The 15,342-nt window shown below is 54.1% G+C and overlaps 1 protein-coding gene across 5 annotated transcripts; it reads right to left on the reverse strand.

Moving 5' to 3' along the window:
* Nucleotides 1–3,500: 3,500 nt before the first annotated feature.
* On the reverse strand, nucleotides 3,501–7,546 carry ZNF579 (zinc finger protein 579). Of its 5 annotated transcripts, none has more exons than XM_028838932.2 (4): nucleotides 7,493–7,546; nucleotides 4,691–6,336; nucleotides 4,271–4,422; nucleotides 3,501–4,122 (listed from the first exon to the last, which is right to left on the reverse strand). In XM_028838932.2, the coding sequence occupies exons 2-4, from the start codon at nucleotides 6,332–6,334 to the stop codon at nucleotides 3,903–3,905; spliced, it is 2,016 nt and encodes a 671-aa protein (XP_028694765.2). In that variant the 5' UTR covers nucleotides 6,335–6,336; nucleotides 7,493–7,546; the 3' UTR covers nucleotides 3,501–3,902. The 5 variants fall into 5 exon arrangements, with proteins under 5 accessions (XP_028694765.2, XP_077838018.1, XP_028694766.2 ...); XM_077981892.1 differs by having other exon boundaries at nucleotides 4,691–6,796; XM_028838933.2 differs by lacking the exon at nucleotides 3,501–4,122 and having other exon boundaries at nucleotides 4,221–4,422.
* Nucleotides 7,547–15,342: the final 7,796 nt, after the last annotated feature.

Below are 15,342 nucleotides of genomic sequence, written 5' to 3' on the forward strand. Positions count from 1 at the left end.
CAACTGTAATCCCAGTACTTTGGGAGGCTGAGTGGGGAGGATCGCTTGAGACCAGGAGTTGGAAACCAGCCTGGGTAACATAGTGAGACCTCGTCCCTACAAAAGAAAAAAGTAGGCCAGGCGTGGTGGCTCACGCCTGTAATTCCAGCACTCTGGGAGGCTGATCACGAGGTCAGGAGTTCAAGATCAGCCTGGGCAAGATGGTGAAACCTCGTTTCTACTAAAAATACAAAAAAATTAGCCAGGCATGGTGGCAGGCACCTGTAATCCCAGCTACTTGGGAGCCTGAGGCAGAGAATTGCTTGAACCCGGGAGGCAGAGGCTGCAGTGAGCCAAGATCGCACCACTGCACTCCAGCCTGGTGACAGAGCAAGACTGTCTCAAAATAAAATAAAATAAAATAAAAAAGATAAAAAATTAGCCAGGCATGGTGATATGCATTTGTAGTCCCAGCTACTCTAGAGGCTGAGGCAGGAGGATCACTTGAGCCCAAGAGATGGAGGCTGCAGTGAGCTGTGATTGTGCCATTCCACCCCAGCCTGGGCAAAAAGTGAGACCCCGTTTCAAAAAAAAAAAAAAAATCAAACAAACTAACCCATATAAGCTGGCACAGTGCTAAGGGCTCAGCCGAGATGTATGAAATGATTGAAGGTGGAATTATTTGAAGCTTTCGGTGGTCATCACCTCCCACCTTGACCCTCAATCACCGTCTTTCTCGCTCCTCTTCCTCCTTTGATTCATCTAGCATCGTTGACACACTGAGGGAAACACCTTCCCTCTCAGAGCCTCAGTTTGTTGTCCTGGAAAATGGGGAGGCTCTGCCCCTTTCTTGCTGTTTCTTGTGGGCGTGCAGATACCTAAGTGGTCAATGTTTTTTTGTTTTTTTATTTTTTTTGAGACGGAGTCTCACTCTGTCACCCAGGCTGGAGTGCAGTGGCGCGATCTTGGCTCACTGCAACCTCCGCCCCTCCAGGTTTTAAGCAATTCTCTGCCTCAGCCTCTGGAGTAGCTGGGATTACAGGCGTGTGCCACCACGCCTGGCTAATTTTTTTTGTATTTTTGGTAGAAACGGAGTTTCACCTTGTTGGTCAGGCTGGTCTCGAACTCCTGACCTCGTGATCCACCTGCCTCGGCCTCCCAAAGTGCTGGATTACAGATAGGCATGAGCCACTGCACCCGGCCCATCATTATTTGCACAGGGCAAGAGAGAACCATCAAAGGTGCAGGATGTCAAGAGAAGGAAAGAGAAAGGTGTTTAAGGAAGATTAGCTGAGAGATATCCCTCTTCCTCCCACTCCTAGAACCTAAATAAACAGGTAAAAAAGAAAACAACTGAGCCAGGCGCAGTGGCTCATGCCTGTAATCCCAGCACTTTGGGAGGCTGAGGGGGGCGGATCATGAGGTCAGGAGTTCGAGACCAGCCTGTCCAATATGGTGAAACCCCCTCTCTACTAAAAATACAAAAATTAGCCAGGTGCGGTGGCAGGCGCCTGTAATCCCAGCTACTCAGGAGGCTAAGGCAGGAGAATCGCTTGAACCTGGGAGGCAGAGGTTGCAGTGAGCAGAGATCGTGCCACTGCACTCCAGCCTGGGTGACAGAGCAAGACTCCACCTTGAAAAAAAAAAAAAAAAAGCCAACAACTGGAAGATGTGTAGAAATCGAAACTTCCCACCCCACCTCCAATTACTTGCAGTTTCTAAAATACGTAGTAATGGCCAGGTGCAGTGGCTCACGCTGGTAATCCCAGTACTTTGGGAGGCTGTGGCAGGGGGCTTCCTTGATCCCAGGAGTCCAAGACCAGCCTGGGCAACATAGGGAGACACTGTCTCCACAAAAAAATTAAAAATTAGTCAAGCATGGCCGGGCACAGTGGTTCACGCCTGTAATCCCAGCACTTTGGGAGGCCGAGGATGGGAGGATCATGAGATCAGGAGATCAACACCATCCTGGCTAACACGGTGAAACCCCATCTCTAGTAAAAATACAAAAAATCGGCCGGGCACGGTGGCTCACGCCTGTAATCCCAGCACTTTGGGAGGCCAAGGCGGGCAGATCACGAGGTCAGGAGTTCGAGACGATCCTGGCTAACACAGTGAAACCCCGTCTCTACTAAAACTACAAAAAATTAGCCGTGCGTCGTGATGGGCGCCTGTAGTCCCAGCTACTTGGGAGGCTGAGGTGGGAGAATGGTGTGAACCTGGGAGGCAGAGCTTGCAGTGAGCCGAGATGGCGCCACTGCACTCTGGCCTGGGTGACAGAGCGAGACTCTGTCTCCAAAAAAAAAAAAACCAAAAAACAAAAACAAAAAATCAGGCCGGGCGCGGTGGCTCAAGCCTGTAATCCCAGCACTTTGGGAGGCCGAGATGGGCGGATCACGAGGTCAGGAGATCGAGACCATCCTGGGTAACACAGTGAAACCCCGTCTCTACTAAAAATACAAAAACTTAGCCGGGCGAGGTGGCAGGCACCTGTAGTCCCATCTACTCGGGAGGCTGAGGCAGGAGAATGGTGTGAACCCAGGAGGCGGAGCTTGCAGTGAGCTGAGATCCGGCCACTGCACCCCAGCCTGGGTGACAGAGCGAGACTCCGTCTCAAAAAAAAAAAAAAAAAAAAAAAAAAAATCAGCCGCGCGTGGTGGTGACAGAGCGAGACTCCATCTCAAAAGAAAATAAATAAACAAAATAAAAATTAGTCAAGCATGATGGTGCATACCTGTAGTCCCAGCTACTTGAGAGGCTGAGGGAGAATCCCCTGAACCAGGAGGTTGAGGCTGCAGTGAGCTGTGATTGCACCACTGCACTCCAGCCTGGGCAACAGAGCAAGATGCTGTGTCAAAAAAAAAAAAAAAAAAAAAAAACCTGTAGTACCCACCTCCTAGCTGTAGTACCCACCCGTTTTTTCTTTCTCTGGTGTTGTCTTCTCATGGATGTTTCTTTCTAATGCCTGGTCCCCCCTCCATCTTCATTCAAATCAAACATCATCTCACCAGAGAAGTCCTGACCCCTAAGTCCTGCTTTGCCATCGTACTGTCTGGTGGTTTACTCTTGCTAGCCCTTATACCTCGTGCTATATTGCATTCTGCTAGGACTTTTTTCAATGATGTAATGTTCTAGATCTGTGCTGTCCCGTATGGCAGCCACCAGCCACATGGGGCTCTTTGGCCCTTGAAACAGTGTGACTGAGGCCGGGTACAGTGGCTCATGCCTGTAATCCCAGCACTTTGGGAGGCTGAGGCGGGCGGATCACCTGAGGTCAGAAGTTCGAGACCAGCCTGGCCAATGTGGTGAAACCCTGTCTCTACTAAAAATACAACAAAATAGTCAGGTGTGGTAGTGGGCTCCTGTAATCCCAGCTACTCGGGAGGCTGAGGCAGGAGAATCCCTTGAACCTGGGGGGTGGAGGTTGCAGTGAACCAAGATCGTGCCATTGTACTCCAGCCTGGGCGACAAGAGTGAAACTCTCTCTCTTTCAAAAAAAAAAAAAAGTGTGACTGAGGAACTGAGCTTTTACATTTATTTCATCTTAATGATTTTATATTTCCATATTCTATATTTAAATGGAAATAGCCACGTGTGGCTGCTGGATACCATATTGGACAGTGAAGATGTAGAATATTCCATCATCACAAAAAGTTCTCCCAGACTGGGCAATATAGCAAGACTCCGTCTCTACAAGAAATTAAACAATCAGCTGGGGGTGGTGGCATGCACCTGTAGTCCCAGCTCTTTGCAAGGCTGAGGCAAGAGGATTGCCTGGATCTGGGAGTTTGAGACTGCAGTGAGCTATGACCGCACCACAGTACTGCAGCCTGGGCAACAGAGTGAGGGAAGAAAGGTTATGGAAACTTTTCTAGGAAAAAAAAAGGTATGTTGGACAATGCAGGGCTAGAATTCCAGCTCTTTCAGAGGAGGGTATTGGACTCCTTCTCCTCAGTGCCTAGTACCACCGGTGACACAGAGTAAGGGTGTGGTAGAGGTTGACTGAGAAACTGGCGCAGAGCTTCCACAGGGCAGCGGTGACGATGATCTATCTTCTCACATTCTTGTTTCTTTTCAACCCAGCCTTCACCGGCTTCTTGCTTGGTTGAGGGCCACAGATTTTCTGATGCATCTGTGTCCTTCCTGCTCTGAACCCAAGCTCAGAGTTGGCTGGACAAATGCTGACTCGCCCCAGCGCCCCCAGCCTGCCCCACCTCCACAGAACACCTCGCTCTCTTGGGTTTCACGAACTCACATTTATTCACAGACAGACAAAGGGACAAGGACAGACCTTTGCTCACTGGGGACCCCCAGGGTCTGGCAGTTCCAAACAGGTGATGGTGTCCAGTGTGTGTAACGGGGGGACAGGCAGGCGGGGGCGTCCCCACCAGTCTCCATCCCTCTGGCCAACTGTCCGCCGCCTTTTTTTCCAAGTCGTCCTGCCTTAAGACACATGTTGGGGTGAGCGGTTCCTAACCAGCATCAGGGGTTCTGGGGGTGGGCGATGGGAGAGGGAGGGGCAGTCCAGGGCCCCCCACTCCTTAGTGTCAAGGGCGTGAAGGGGACGGGTGGGTAGACAGAGGAGGTGGCTCCTTCAACTTCCCTCCTCCATTCTGCAAACCGGGGAGCTCAGGCGGAGCGGCGGAGGGCAGGGCGGCGAAGGTCAGGAGGCCAGGCCCCCCAGCCCGCGCAGGTGAGCCTTGCTGTCTACCTCTTCCTCCTCCATCTCGAAGGCTGAGTGGTCTTGGCTGTCGAAACAGGAGGCGCTGAGGAAGACAGGGGGAGCCGGTGGGGACTGGGGTGGGGTCCCCGGAGAGGGCGGCTCTTCCTTAATGTTTGCGAGGGGCAGCGGGAGCCCTTCTTCCTCCTGCTCGGCCTTCAGGGGCTGCGGCGGCGGCGGCGGCGACAGCGGGGCCTGGGCCTGCAGTGCCTGTAGCGCGGCGGCCCTCTCCAGCTCTGCGCGGTGGCAGCGCTGGTGGCGCAAGAGGCTGTAGGCGCGTGAGAATCGGCGCGGGCAGCGGGGGCACGGGTGCGGGGCCGGGCCCCCCGCGTGCACCTGTGCGTGGCGCGCCAGGTCGGCCAGGCGCTTGAACTCCCGCTGGCAGCGCACGCACTGGAAAGGGCGCGCTCCTGAGTGGGTCACCCCGTGCTGCCGCAGGTGCGCCCGGCGCCTGAAACCTTTGCCGCACTCTGGGCACCAGAAGCGGGGCTCCCCGGCTGGGGGCCGGGCTGGGGCGGCGTCGCCTCCGTTCTGCCCGCCTTCTCCCCCTTCCGAGGCACCCCCGCACTCCGCCCCCTCGCCCCCCTCCGGCCCCTTGGCTGAGTTCCGTGCACCTGAGGCCTTGTCGTCCTTCTTGCCCGCTGCGGGCAGCGGGGCCAGCAGGCTGAGCGGGCCGTGGACGCGGCGGTGCTGGCGGAGGTAGGAGGCGAGGCGGAAGGCCAGGCCGCAGTCTGGGCACACGAAAGGGCGGTCGGTGGAGTGGACCAGCCGGTGGCGCGACAGGGACCAGGGCCTGGCGAAGGCCTTGAGGCAGATGGAGCACTGGTGTCGCTTGGGGCGTGGCGGAGGCCCTCCTTCACCCTCCTGTTCCCCCTCGGGGCGCAGACACGGGTGCGCCTTGAGCTCGCCCTTGGTGGCGAAGGCTTCGCGGCAGCGCAGGCACAGCAGCGTCCAGTCCGCCTGGAGCAGGACCTGTTTCTCCTCCTGCCGCCCGGCCGCCAGCGCCAGCTCGGCCCTCAGCTCTGCTGCCCCGGCCTCGGCCTCCTCCGACTCCGACTCCCGGGGCTCCGCGGCGCTGGTGGGCGCTGCCAGCGTGGCCGGCTCCCCCGCAGGCCACGTCTCAGGCCATGCCGCGGCCGCCGCCTCCTCCGTGGCCCCCGCTGCAGCCGTGGTGGGCTGCTCCGAGCCCTGGTCCTGCGGGCCCCAGCTGGGCTCGGCCGTCTCCTTGGCCACCCTCTCGATGGCCAGCTCGACCTCGCCGCCTGCGTGCTCCTGAGCCAGGTGGCGCCTGAGCTGGGCGGGTTCCGGGAAGGTGCGGGGGCAGGCGGCGCAGCGCAGCGGGGGCTGGGGCCCGTGGCCGCGCAGGTGGCGGGAGAGGTGGGCCGGCCGGCGGAAGGCCTTGGGGCACAGCGGGCAGGCGTGGGGCCGGAGCCCAGAGTGGCTCAGCCGGTGCCGGGAGAGGTAGTAGGGGAAACGGAAGAGGCGGCCGCAGGTGGGGCAGGGCAGGGGCGCCCGAGGGGCTCCAGCGCCCCCCCTGCCACGGCCACGGCCACGACCACGGCCTCGGCCACGGCCACGGCCTCGGCCACGGTGAGGTGGGCTGCCCTGGGCGGGTGGAGGAGGCTGCGGATCCATGCCTGTGGGGAGAGAGGGGAGAGATGGGAAGCGGGGCAGAGATAAAAAGAGGTGCGTGGGGTGCGGCAGAGAGAGAAGCAGAGACAGAGTCAGAGATGGAGAGGCAGAGAGGGCCAGGTATTCAGCCAGGGGAGAGAGATATGAGACAGAGACAAAGATGAGAGACACAGAGGAGAGGCGAGAGATGGAGAGACAGGAAGAGAGAGATCAGAGACAGAGCGGCAGAGCAGGGAATAGAGACAGGAGAAGGCGGAGGTGGGAGACACAGAGAAGTGGGGATGGACAGACAGAGACCAGGAGACACAGAAAGGCAGGGTGGTGAAAGGCAGAGCAAAGAAGAGACAGAGAAGAGCGAGGAATATCCAGCAGAGAGACAGAGACACAGAGAAGAGGAAACAAAGAGACTTGGAGACCCAGAGGCAGAGATAGTGCAAGCGCAGAGATCGGAAGAGCAGTGGCGGGCTGGAGGCCGGGGAGACAGGGAGACAGAGACACAGAGGGAGTGAACCGGGCAGAGGCACGGAGGGGGACAAAGTCAGCGAACCGCTTCTGCTCCAGGCCCCCCGGCCAGGCTGAACGTTTTGGGAGGGGCTGGGACACAGCCCATGGGGCCTGAGTGGAGGGGGTGGGATTCGAAGCCAGTAGGCCCCGGAAATAGAGTGTGTTCCCAGACGCCAGGGGCTGGGAGAGGTCAGGGAGTAGGAGGGTTCAGACTTCTGGTCTGAGTTAGGAGGGGGCTCAGGGCCCAGACTCTTGGGGCTGAGGGGGGTGGGAGTTGGGAACTGAGACTCCTGGGTCCAGGTCATGATGGATCGGGGAATCTGGACTCGGGTATGGAGGAGGTGTGGACTCCTGGGTCCCGGTGGAGGAGGGGCTGGGGAGGGGGCTGGGCTCCTAGGACAAGGGGGAGGCGGGGGCTGGGGACCCAGCTGCAGGGAATCCCCAGGGAGGAGGCGGCTGAGGGCCGGACCCCTGGACCCGGGAGGGAGGTTGGTGGGGGTCGGGGTCCCAGGTCCTAGAGGGGGGCCAATCTCCTCTGGACCAAGCCTGCAGCTCCCCGAAGGCATGATAAGCAGAATTGGGGCCGGGTCGAGGCCTTGAGGATTTCTCAGCCCTGGGCCTGGGGCTCGGCCCTGGTCGCTGGGGCCGGGTTCTTACCTCGCCTCCTTGGCTCCTTTCTTCCTTCCCCACGGCCGGCCAAACGCGGACGGTGGTGGCGGGGAGGGAGGGGGCCTGAGCGTGGTGGGGGGTGGAGGAGGAGGCTGGGCTCGGTGTCACTGCCTAAGCCTTCCCCCCCGGAAACCCGGCCTTCGTCGGAGCCTGAAAAAGGAAAGACTGGCTGGGAAGCCGGAAGCGGGAGTACGGGGGATCTGGAGAGGGGAGGGCGGGCAGCTTGCACTACAGGGTCCTGTGAGGGGAGGGGGCTGGGGGCCTGTCCCCTGGGCTCCCAGAGGGCAGAGGGTGCTGAGGGCCTGGGACGCTGGGTCCAGCTACCCCCCGGCTCATCAACACGCACACACACATATTCATTCATTCCTTCAACAAATACACATTTATCAAGTCCTGTCTGTGCCAGGCACTGTGTCAAGCCAGGGGGGCGGCCGGGGGAGGAAGATGAATGAAGCAGTGACAGAGCCTTCAGAAAGTAGCGGCACTCTGGATCAGAACCTGACTCCAGCCTTCCCTTGGCTGTCTGGGTGAAGGATTCTCCCACTTTGAGCCTCAGTTTCCCCCTTTGTGATAAGCCCCTGCATATACTCATTTGACCCAAAGCGACCAATATTTACTGAATATCTACTATGGGCCAGTCTGCATATATTTGCCTACATATACACATATTCACTGGGACCTTAGCAACCACTGTTTACTGAGCACCTACTATGGGCTGGCGCTGTCCTTGGTGCTGGAGCCACCGTGGCAAAAATAGGGGTTCACTGTCTGATGGGGAAGGCAGATAGACACGGATCAATCACTCTGGAGTGCGTGTGGGGGAACGTGTGCTCCGAGGCAGGGAACTGCTATGGGAATGCAGAGATCAGAAGGCACTGAACTGAGCTCGCACTGGGAGGAGGTGATTCCTGAGGTCTTCCTGGAGGCAGCAATGTTTCAGCTGAAATTGGCAGAATGAAACCAACCTGGCCACATCTCAAAAACCTAATCTGGAGCAGAAAAGGCATTCTGCAGGAGTATACCCGCAGCTTGACGCTGTTTGTTTAAGGTTACATTCCTGCCAAACAGTGCTAATGAGAGTGTGAGCAAACAGGTCCTTTCATACCCAGCTGGGGCAAGTAGAACTTGGAACACTCTTACCGAGCCAGCAATTCCAGGAATTTATTCTTCAGAAGTATCTACTCAGAACTGCACAAAATAATGTCTGCACCAGGTTAATCATTGCATTACTGCAGCTCACTGCAAACAGCTGAAACCAATCTAAGCACCCATCTGTAGGAGATTTGAGTAATCAATCATGACGGATCCACCCAGTGGAATACTAGGTGTCCATAGAAAAGAACAAAGAAGCTCACCGTGTGAATATAGGGTAAGTCTCCAAGTGATAACCTGTAGAAGAGAAAAATAGAAGGTCAAGTACAGCCTGCAGCCTGTTCTGGGCTTGTGTGTTCTGGGATTGTGTCCAGATGAACTGGAACAAGAGAGAAGAAACTGAAATTGGCAACATAGTCTAACTTCCAGCACAGAAATTTACTACATGCGATCCTTCTGTTTTTCTGTTTGTTTTTTGTTTTATTTTGTTTTTTGTTTTGTTTTGTTTTGTTTTTTTGAGATGAGATCTCCCTCTGTTGCCAAGGATGGCTGGAGGGAGTGCAGTGGTGTGATCTCAGCTCACTGCAGCCTCGACCTCCCGGGCTCGAGCAATCCTCCCACCTCAGCCTCCTGAGTAACTGGGACTACAAGAGTATGCCACCATGTCTGGCTAATTTTTGTATGTTTTGTAGAGATGGGGTCTCCTTATGTTGCCCGGGCTGGGCTTGAACTCCTGGGCTCAAGCGATCCACCTGCCTTGGCCTCCCAAAGTGCTGGAATTACAGACATTAGCCGCTGTGCCCAGCCTTTCGTACTTTTTGAATTTGAAACCGTGTAAATGTGCTATATACTCAAAAAAGTAAAGGAGGCCAAGCATGGTGGCTCACACCTGTAATCTCAGCACTTTGGGAGGCCCACATGGGCAGATCACCTGAGACCAGGAGTTCAAGACCAGCCTGGCCCACATGGTGAAACCCTGTCTCTACAAAAATGCAAAAATTGGCCAGGCATAATGGCACCTGCCTATAATCCCAGCTACTCAGGAGGCTGAGGCAGGAGAATGGCTTGAACCTGGGAGGCGGAGATTGCAGTGAGCTGAGATAGTGCCATTGTACTCCAGCCTGGGTGACAGAGCAAAACTCCATCTTAAAAAAAAAAAAAAAAGTAAAGGAAAAAGAAATACATGGGGATTATAAAAATAAATAAAATGAAAACTAATAGCTTCCTCTTGTGAGTGTATTACAAATGTGAACCCATTTACTCCTGGCTTTATGAAGTAGGTAACATTACTTTTCCCTTTCACAGAGGATGAAAGTGAGGTACTAGAAGTTTCCAAATCCAGTGAGTCTCAGTAAGAAGTTCCACTTCACAAACAGATAGGAGAAATGATAGTGGATCAGAAGCATGATTTAAAAAAAAATAATAAAAGGCCGGGCGCGGTAGCTCACGCCTGTAATCCCAGCACTTTGGGAGGCCGAGGCGGGTGGATCACGAGGTCATGAGATCGAGACCAGCCTGGCCAACACAGTGAAACACCGTCTCTACTAAAAATACAAAAATTAGCTGGGCATGGTGGTGCTCGCCTGCAATCCCAGCTACTCTGGAGGCTGAGGCAGGAGAATCGCTTGAACCTGGGAGGCGGAAGTTGCAGTGAGCCGAGATTGTGCCACTGCACTCCAGCCTGGCTACAGGGCGAGACTCCGTCTCAAATAAATAAATACATAAATAAAATAGGGATGGGGTCTCACTATGTTGCCCAGGCTAGTCTTGAAATTCCTGAGCTCAAGCAATCCTTCCACCTCAGCCTCCCAAAGTGCTGGGATTACAGGCATTAGCCACCATGCCCAGACTAGGAGCATGGTTTTTAAAAGCACCTTGTTTGTAATATTATATTTTAAAGAATGTATACCACGAAATAAGAGTCTGAAAATATCTGTGGTAATAATAAGCACCAAATTCAATATATAAGTTATGTTTGAGATAGGAGAAGCAATCAGATCTTGGAGGGTGTGGTGTGTGGGGAGTCATTTGTATCCCTAATAGTTCAAAGCTGGTAGTCAGAATATGGGTGTGTGTATTTTAACTTTTTGTTTTGTAAAATACACTTAAAATTTACAGTTTTAACTATTTTAAATCACACAGCTCAATGGCATTAAGTAAATGTTGCACAACTATCCACACCGCCTGGTTCCAGAACTCTTTCTTTCCTTTTTTTTTTTTTTTTTTTTTTGAGACAGAGTTTCACTCTTGTTGCCCAGGCTGGAGTGCAATGGTGCAGCTCACCTCAATCTCCGCCTCCCGGGTTCAAGCGATTCTCCTGCCTCAGCCACCCAAATAGCTAGGATGACAGGCATGCGCCACCACGCCTAGCTTATTTTGTATTGTTAGTAGAGACAGGGTTTCTCCGTGTTGGCCAGGCTGGTCTCAAACTCCCAACTTCAGGTGATCCTCCTGCCTTGGCCTCCCAAAGTGCTGGGATTACAGGCATGAGTCTCTTTCTTTCCTTCCTTCCTTCCTTTCCTTTCCTTCCTTCCTTCCTTCCTTCCTTCCTTCCTTCCTTCCCTCCCTCCCTCCTTCCTTCTTTCCTTCCTTCCTTTCTCTTTCTTTCTTTCTTTCTTTCTTTCTTTCTTTCTTTCTTTCTTTCTTTCTTTCTTTCTTTCTCTCTCTCTCTCTCTCTCTCTCTCTCTCTCTCTCTCTCTCTTTCTCTCTCTTTTCCTTCCCTCCCTCCTTCCTTCCTTCTTTCCTTTCTTTACATATGGGGTCTTGCTTTGTTCCCCAGGCTGTTCTGAACTCCTGGTCTCAAGCAATCCTCCTGCCTGAGCCTCCTAAAGTGCTAGGATTACAGGCGTATGCCACCGTGTCCATCCTAGTTCCAGAACTTTTTCATCAGCCCAAACAAACCCTAAGCCCATTAGCAGTCATTCCCACACTCCTTTCTATCCCCAGCCCCTGTCAACTAATAATCAGTTTTCTGTCTCTATGAATTTGCCTATTCTGGACATTTCATATCAATGGAATCATACAACATGTGTTCCTTTGTGACTAGCTTCTTTCACTTTGCATAAAAGTTTCTCCCCCCCCCCCACAAAGGATATTGCCCCCCCTCTTTTTAAAAATTGAGACAGGGTCTTTCTCTGTCACCCAGGCAGGAGTGCATTGGTGCAATCACGGCTCACTGCAACCTCCACCGCCAGGGCTCAAGCGATTCTCCCACCTCAGCCTTCCAGATAGCTGAGACTACAGGCATGCACCACCATGCCTGGCTAATTTTTGTTTTTGGTAGAGATGGGGTCTCGCCACGTTGCCCAGGGTGGTCTTGAACTCCTGAGCTCAGATGACCAGCCCATCTCGGCCTCCTGAAGTGCTGGGATTACAGGCATGAGCCACCGCACCTGGCCAGCGTAATGTTTCTAAGGTTCATCCGTGCCTTAGCATGAGTCGGTGCTTCATTCCTTTTTGTGGCTGAATAGTATTCCTCTGCATGAGTGCAGTCATTCCTCGGTGTCCGCAGGGGATTAGTTCCAGGACTCTCCTCGGATTCCAGATCCATGGGTGATTGAGTCCCTTACAGCCTCCTATCTGAGGGTGCAGAACCACGGAAGTGGAGGGCCGCTGTCGCCTACGTTTTGTTTATCCATTTGTTGATGGACGTTGGGGTTGCATCTATCTTTGGTCTATTGCGAAGAGTGCTATTAGAAACATTGGTGTATAAGTTTTTGTTTGAACAGCTGTTTTTAATTCTTTTGGGTATATACCAAGGATGTGTGTACTATTTTATCATCTATATTTTGAAGGCTTGAAAGATGGAGGAGGAGGAGGAAGAATAATGAATTCAGGAATGGAGGTGATAGAAAACTTTAAGCAGAGAGCACAGCACATAGAAGGGGGTTTGCGCTCTGCTTCCCCAGCACATGGCGGGGGTGGGGTTGGGGGTCTTGCATTAGGGCATAAAGGAGGCCAGTGTGGCGGAGAGAGGCCAGAGCTGCACCCAGCGACCGAGCCGGGCCTCCGAGTCCAGGCTGAGCTTGGACTCATTCCAAGTGCACTGAGAACCCATTGAAAAGGTTTTAAGCAGGAGAGTCACATGATCCGATTAGTGTTTTAGAGAAATTCCTGTGGGACCCGCGTGGAGGCCGGGCCGGATGCCGGGGAGACCGAGGCGGGGAGCCGGGAGGAGGCGGGGCGCAGGCCCAGGTGCTGGAGGGGGTCCTGGGCCCCACGACCTCCGGCTGCGAAGGCGGCTCCCGGGGCAGGGGGCGGGGCTTGTCGCTGACTGGCTCAGCCGGATGCCAGTCCCACCGTCTCCCCCTCCTCATTGGCTCTCCTGCTTCCAGCTTCCCTGTCCCTCCCGTCCAGCCTCCAGCACCCAGAAATCACCTCTCTCCTGAGCCCAACACTCTTCCGTCCTTGGCTCCCCATCTCCCTCGGAATAAAACCCAAGCTTCCCTTCTGATTCCCACGTGCACCCCCGCCCCCAAGGCCCTGCTTGCCTGGACCCCGGGGCTTTCCTCCCTCCCTCCCTCCCTCCCTCCCTCCCTTCCTCCCTCCCTCTCCGCGTCACACCGCCCTCTCTGCTCTGTCCGGAGTCAGGGCCTTTGCACTTGCGGTTGCCCCGGCCTGAAAAGCCCTCCCGAGGTTTCCATTCAGCTTCCCTTACGTCCCTCACTCCCACAGCTCGCTGGAGACCCCTGTCTTGTCCACCCAGGCTAAAATAGCCTCCCGTCACCCTCTAGCCTTCACCCTGCCTTATTATTATTATTATTATTATCATTTTTTGAGTCAGGGTCTCGCTCTGTCGCCCAGGCTGGAGTGCAGTGCAGTGGCGCAATCTCGGCTCACTGCAACCTCCGCCTCCTGGGTTCAAGCGATTCTCCTGCCTCAGCCTCCCGAGTAGCTGGGATTACAGGCGCCCGCCACCATACACAGCTAATTCTTTTTTGTGTTTTTAGTAGAGACGGGGTTTCGCCATGTTGGCCAGGCTGATCTCGAACTCCTGACCTCAGGTGATCCTCACGCCTCGGCCTCCCTAAGTGCTGGGATTACAGGTGTGAGCCACTGCGCCGGCCTTTCATTTTTAACATGGTACTTAATCACGAAGACACACTAGGCAACGTGTGAATGTCCTGTGGATTGCCTATCTCCCCTCACACTAGAATAAAAACTGCGAAGGCAGGGCTTATTTTGCCTGTTTGCTTAACGGCTCTGCCCACAGGTGGCTGCCCGGAACAGACAAGGGGCTTAACAAGCATTTGTGGATGAATAAAAAGGGATGAAGGGTGGGAGGAGTGAGGCGGTCTCGGGCTTCGGTATTAGGATGTGAGGCCGTCCTTGAAAGGAGGAAGGCTGGGGGCCCGGGGAAGACGCCCGCGCCAGCAAGCGTGCAGGGGCCTGGCTGGCTCCAAGGTCTGCACGCAGGAATCAGCTCGCCAAACACAGGCATGTGAGTCTCCGGCGTCTGGCTAGTAATTAATCTTTTGCAACGGTTGAGATCGTCCTCAGGGTAAAATTCCCGCTCCTGTCCTCTCCTCGCTTCCCACCTCCCCCCGCCCCGGCCTCAGTCAGCGCATCTATAAAATGGGGCCACTATGTGACGCGTTCGGTGCAGTGTCCAGCCCAGCACCGGGCACTTGGGAGACACTGAGGAAATGGGATGAGTCCTTCTCGTTACCGCCCCAGAAGAGAAAGGACTGTGGTGCAGGTGAGGTGGGTGGGAACCTCAGCCTCGCGAGGTCCCTATTCATTACTCCCCAGCCGGCGGCCATCTCCATGGCAACGCTGGCGCCTTTCCAGTGCGCATCTCCCGGGCTGAGCCTGTCTCTAAGCCGGTCTCGGAGTGGGCGGGTCTTGTCCCTGGGGGCGGTGCCTTCTTCGAAGTGGGCGGGCCTAGTTTCTCGAAAGAAGATACTTTTCTTTTTTTTTTTTTTTTTAAACCAGAAAGCGTGTCTGGTTTTTGAGTGTCGGTTGCAGAGTGGAGAGGAGTATCTCTAAGGTTTAGCTGATTTTATTCCCAAAGGTTGAGCTTTTTCAAATAGGCAACTGTGGATCTCCATTCAAAAAGTCTGGCTGGAGTGCTAAACTCTTACTTGTTTTCTCCTCCCGGAATACACGTCTTCCTCCTTTAAAGTTTCCTTTTTCTTTCTTTTTAAATTTATATTTAATTTTTAAATTTTCATTTATTTATGTATTCTTTTGAGATGGACGTCTTGCTCTGTCACCAGGCTGGAGTGCAGTGGCGTGTTCTCGGGTCACTGCAACCTCTGCCTGCTGGGTTCAAGCGATTCTCCCGCCTCAGCCTCCCGAGTAGCTGGGATTACAGGCGTGCACCACCATGCCCAGCTAATTTTTGTATTTTTAGTAGAGGCAGGATTCCACCCTGTTGCCCAGGGTGGTCCTGAACTCAGGTGATCTGCCCGCCTCGGCCTCCAAAAGTGTTGGGATTACAGGCGTGAGCCACCACGTTCGGTTTTATTTTTTATTTTTGAGACGGGGTCTCTCTCTGTCGCCCATGCTGGAGTGCAGTGGTACCATCATAGCTCACTGCTCACATAACCTCAACCTCCTAAGCTCAAGTGATCCTCTCAGCTCAGCCTCCCAAGTAACTGGGACTACAGGCATGCACCACCACGCTGTTTTTTCTTTCTTTTCTTTTTTTTTTTTTGGTAGAGACAGGATCTCACTATATTGCCTAGGCTGGTCTCGAACTCCTGAGCTCAAGTCATTCTCCTGCCTCAGTCTCCGAAATTATT

This window comes from Macaca mulatta, chromosome 19 (assembly GCF_049350105.2).
Source record: "Macaca mulatta isolate MMU2019108-1 chromosome 19, T2T-MMU8v2.0, whole genome shotgun sequence".
Classification (NCBI taxonomy): Eukaryota; Metazoa; Chordata; class Mammalia; order Primates; family Cercopithecidae; genus Macaca; species Macaca mulatta.

Excerpts from the sequence above, each read along its gene's own strand:
- ZNF579 (XM_028838932.2), bottom strand. The coding sequence starts at position 6,334 with ATGGATCCGCAGCCTCCTCCACCCGCCCAGGGCAGCCCACCTCACCGT. Across the intron at positions 4,423-4,690 it reads TCGAGATGGAGGAGGAAGAG|GCAGGACGACTTGGAAAAAA; the intron begins GTAGACAGCAAG and ends ATGTGTCTTAAG. Across the intron at positions 4,123-4,270 it reads GGGGTCCCCAGTGAGCAAAG|GAAGGACACAGATGCATCAG; the intron begins GTCTGTCCTTGT and ends GGTTCAGAGCAG.